The sequence below is a fragment of the Condylura cristata genome, unplaced genomic scaffold (genome assembly GCF_000260355.1).
Source record: "Condylura cristata isolate star-nosed mole 26May11 unplaced genomic scaffold, ConCri1.0 scaffold00058, whole genome shotgun sequence".
NCBI classification, from domain to species: domain Eukaryota; kingdom Metazoa; phylum Chordata; class Mammalia; order Eulipotyphla; family Talpidae; genus Condylura; species Condylura cristata.
In genome coordinates, this window is record NW_004567159.1 from 927,110 (window position 1) to 930,428 (window position 3,319).

At 73.6% G+C, this 3,319-nt stretch overlaps 1 protein-coding gene across 1 annotated transcript in view; it reads left to right on the forward strand.

The window, feature by feature from the left end:
- Window positions 1-3,319, forward strand: part of LOC101625375 (segment polarity protein dishevelled homolog DVL-1) — a 12,243-nt gene that overhangs the window by 2,987 nt on the left and 5,937 nt on the right. The window contains exons 3-7 of the mRNA XM_012734541.1: window positions 2,004-2,257; window positions 2,340-2,461; window positions 2,640-2,743; window positions 2,887-3,022; window positions 3,207-3,300. Coding sequence (XP_012589995.1) covers window positions 2,004-2,257; window positions 2,340-2,461; window positions 2,640-2,743; window positions 2,887-3,022; window positions 3,207-3,300 — 710 coding nt within the window. The remainder of the gene's footprint in view (window positions 1-2,003; window positions 2,258-2,339; window positions 2,462-2,639; window positions 2,744-2,886; window positions 3,023-3,206; window positions 3,301-3,319) is intronic.

A 3,319-nucleotide genomic window follows, 5' to 3' on the forward strand; every position in this document is an offset into this window, starting at 1 on the left:
GCCGCCTGCTCCAGCCCCGGGCTGCACAGACCCCACCTGGTGCCCGAGCCAGCCGTGGCCGGTGCCCCACCCGGATGGTGGCCGGCTGGTCGGGCCTAAGCAGGGGTCCTGGGCCTGGTGGTGCCGGCAGGGGAGGGTGGGGCGGCCTCGCCAGGCGCGCGGTGACTGGGGGGACGGAGGGCTGGCAGGTCTCCCCGCCCCTCTGGCCAGGAGAGACCCCACCCTGCCTGCGGGCCCAGGCCCTAGTGCTCTGGGGCACCTGGGGGCCTGGCAGCGACAGGAGGAGGAGCTGGAGGCCGGGCTGGGGCCTCCCGCCCTAGCCCCATCCTGGCGCGGGCCAGGCCCCGCGCCCCCAAACCCCTACCTGGACACAGCTGGCCACTGGCGCTGGGCTGGCCCCTCGCTGACTCTCCGGCGTGCACTCACTGCCCACCTGGTGCAGGCCGAGCTGTCGTGGCGGCAGGGCAGGGGTCTCCGGCCTGCGGTGGGCTGGCCGGGGGTGACAGGCCCTGGGCGAGGGCGGGGTGCAGGGAGGTGCGGGCCGCCTTCCAGCTGTGAGGGCGCTTGGCTCACCAGCCCTGGCCCCCAGCTGCCCTGCTGGCCCAGGCCGGCGGTGACTCTCAGTGTCCGAGGCAGGGTGGGGGGCGGGAGCGAGCCAGGCGCTCGGCCCTGGGGCCCTGGGCAGCCCCCACTTGCCGTGCGCCCCCTGAGTGCTGGGTCCCCCTCTGAGCAGATTCCTCTCCTGGGGCTTCTGCAGGGGCGGGTGGGGCAGGGCGGGCGCAAGTTCAGGGTTAAGCAGGATCTTGCCGGACATTCTGAGGTTGGGGGCACAGTGCCAGCTGGGGTGCCCTTGGGTGGCCACCCCTCGGGTGGGGGGCACTTAGACCATGAGCCCTGCCTGGGGCTCCAGGCTGGACAAGGCGTTCCCGCCACCTCTCCCTCCCCCAGCGCCCCCGGAAGACAGGGCTGCGGGTGGCGGCCTGCGGTGCCGGCCTAGCGAGCCCGGGGTGCACCCACTGTGCCCCGGAGGTGGGGTGCTCTGTGTGGTGGGGGAGACTCGGGCTCTGGGGCTGGGAGCAGGCCCCATGGGTGCTGACAGGTCACCACCCTGCGGGAGCAGTGGGCTAGGTGCTACCGGAGTCCTGGCCGCCACTGCTGGGCGAGCCGGGCTCCCCAGGAGTCAGCGGGCTCGGCTTGGAGCCGGGGCGCTGGTCCACTTGGGCTGGGGGCAGTGCCAACCCCTCATCGCAGGTGTGGGGAGCGCCTGCCCCTGGCCCAGCAGCCGTGGGCAGAGTTCCAGGTGCCTCCAGGCCAGTCCCGGTCTTCTTGGGGGTCAGAAGAAGGTCCTTCTGGGCCTCTGACCAGTCCGGGTGGGGTCAGGCCCCTCCTCGGCGCTGGTCCTGAGCAGCGGGCCCAGTTTCTGAGGGGCTCGCCTGGCTGGCGTGCTGGGAGGCGTCGCGCCGCGGGGCCCGGCACAGGGCGCCCCTTCTGCGCCGGGGTGGACGGGCTGCTCCCCACTGGGGTTTCGGCTTGCCCGCTTGGCAGGGCCCTCCGCCACCACCTGCTGCCCTGGGACTGGCTGAGCCCAGGCGTCCACCCAGCAGGCCGAGGCTGCTTCCTGCCGGCCTCCAGTGCCTGCTGCCGCCTGGCCCAGGTCCTGGGCTGGAAGCCCCGCTGGGTGCCGCCCTGCCCCCCACCCCGGGCTCCCCGCGGCCTGCAGCAAAGTGGCTAGAGTCGTGGTCTCTGGGAGCCCCTGATCTGGACCCCCACCTGTTTCTGGCCCTCTGCGTCCTGCCTGGGGGTCTTGTGTACCTCCAGCCCCCCTGCCCGGGACGGGACACTGGGCAGGGGGCTGCTGATCACTGTCCTCTGGGGCTGGGAGCGCCCGGGCCCGGCCAGCTCCGCCTGCTGCCCTTGCGGTCTGTGGTTGCTGTGGAGAGTGGGGTCTGGCCCTTCCCAGCCCAGTGGGTGGGCGCGGCCCCTGCGGCCTGTGAGGGTGTGACCCCTGAGCAGGCCCCGCGGTCCTCACGTCCGCTGGGGCCTGAACAGTTCCCGGGCCGGTGGCACGAGGAGCCCTCCGGCCGGTGTGCACAGCCCCGGGGCTGCAGGGGTGGGGTCTGGACCCCGGGACTGGCCCCGGGAGGGTGCACGTGCTGACCACCGGCCGCGGCCTCGCGTCTGCCGCAGGGTGGTGAAAGAGGAGGTTGCCGACGACAACGCCAAGCTGCCCTGCTTCAACGGCCGCGTGGTCTCCTGGGTGAGCGCGGGCGGCCGGTCGCCTCTGGGGGGCCCTGGCCAGCGTGGGCGTCTGCGTGCCTGAGACGCCCTCTCCTCTGCAGCTGGTCCTGGCGGAGGGCGCCCACTTGGATGCGGGGTCTCAGGCCACCGAGGGCCACGCAGAGCTGCCCCCTCCTCTCGAGAGGATGGGTGGCATCGGGGACTCCCGGCCCCCCTCCTTCCAGTAAGACTCGAGATGGGGGGCCGAGCCCAGGGGTCTTGGGGCGGAAAGGCCGCTGAACAGCGAGCCACGAGGTGGGGCGCAGACAGGCTCCAAGGGGTGGGGGGCACCTGCCGGGTTGGGCCCCACGGGCACCCTGCCAGGGCGCCAGCCTGCCCCAGCCGCCCTCTTGCTGGCACAGCCCCAATGTGGCCAGCAGCCGCGATGGGATGGACAACGAGACCGGCACCGAGTCCGTGGTCAGCCATCGGCGGGATCGTCTCCGCCGCAGGAACCGCGAGGAGGGTAACCGGCCCCCATCGTCCCCCTGGCCCCGCCACTCCCAGGGCCCGGCACCTGCTGTCGGGCCACCGCCAGCCTCTCCCTGGCCCGCAGGCCTTGGGCCGCCTCACCTGGGGGCCCCACCGTGATCCCCGGTGTCTCCACAGCTGCGCGGGCCAATGGGCACCCGAGGGGCGAGCGGCGGCGCGACCTGGGACTGCCCCCGGATAGCGCCTCCACCGCGCTGAGCAGCGAGCTGGAGTCCAGCAGCTTCGCCGACTCGGACGACGAGGACACGAGCAGGCACGTAGGCGAGCACAAGTGCGGGCCCTGTGTGTGGGGGCACGTGCGGGCCTGTGGGGGTGCATGTGCGGTGGTGTGGCCCCGCGGGTTGTGGGCATCTGCAGGGCCGGCCGGCCCTGGCCTTGGGGATGAGGGCGCAGCGCGGGCTCCTTGCCCTCGGCCTTCAACGGTGCCCCCTCCGCAGGCTGAGCAGCTCCACCGAGCAGAGCACCTCCTCCCGGCTGGTCCGCAAGCACAAGAGGCGGCGGCGGAAGCAGCGCTTGCGCCAAGCGGACCGGGTAGGTGGTGGCCAGGGTG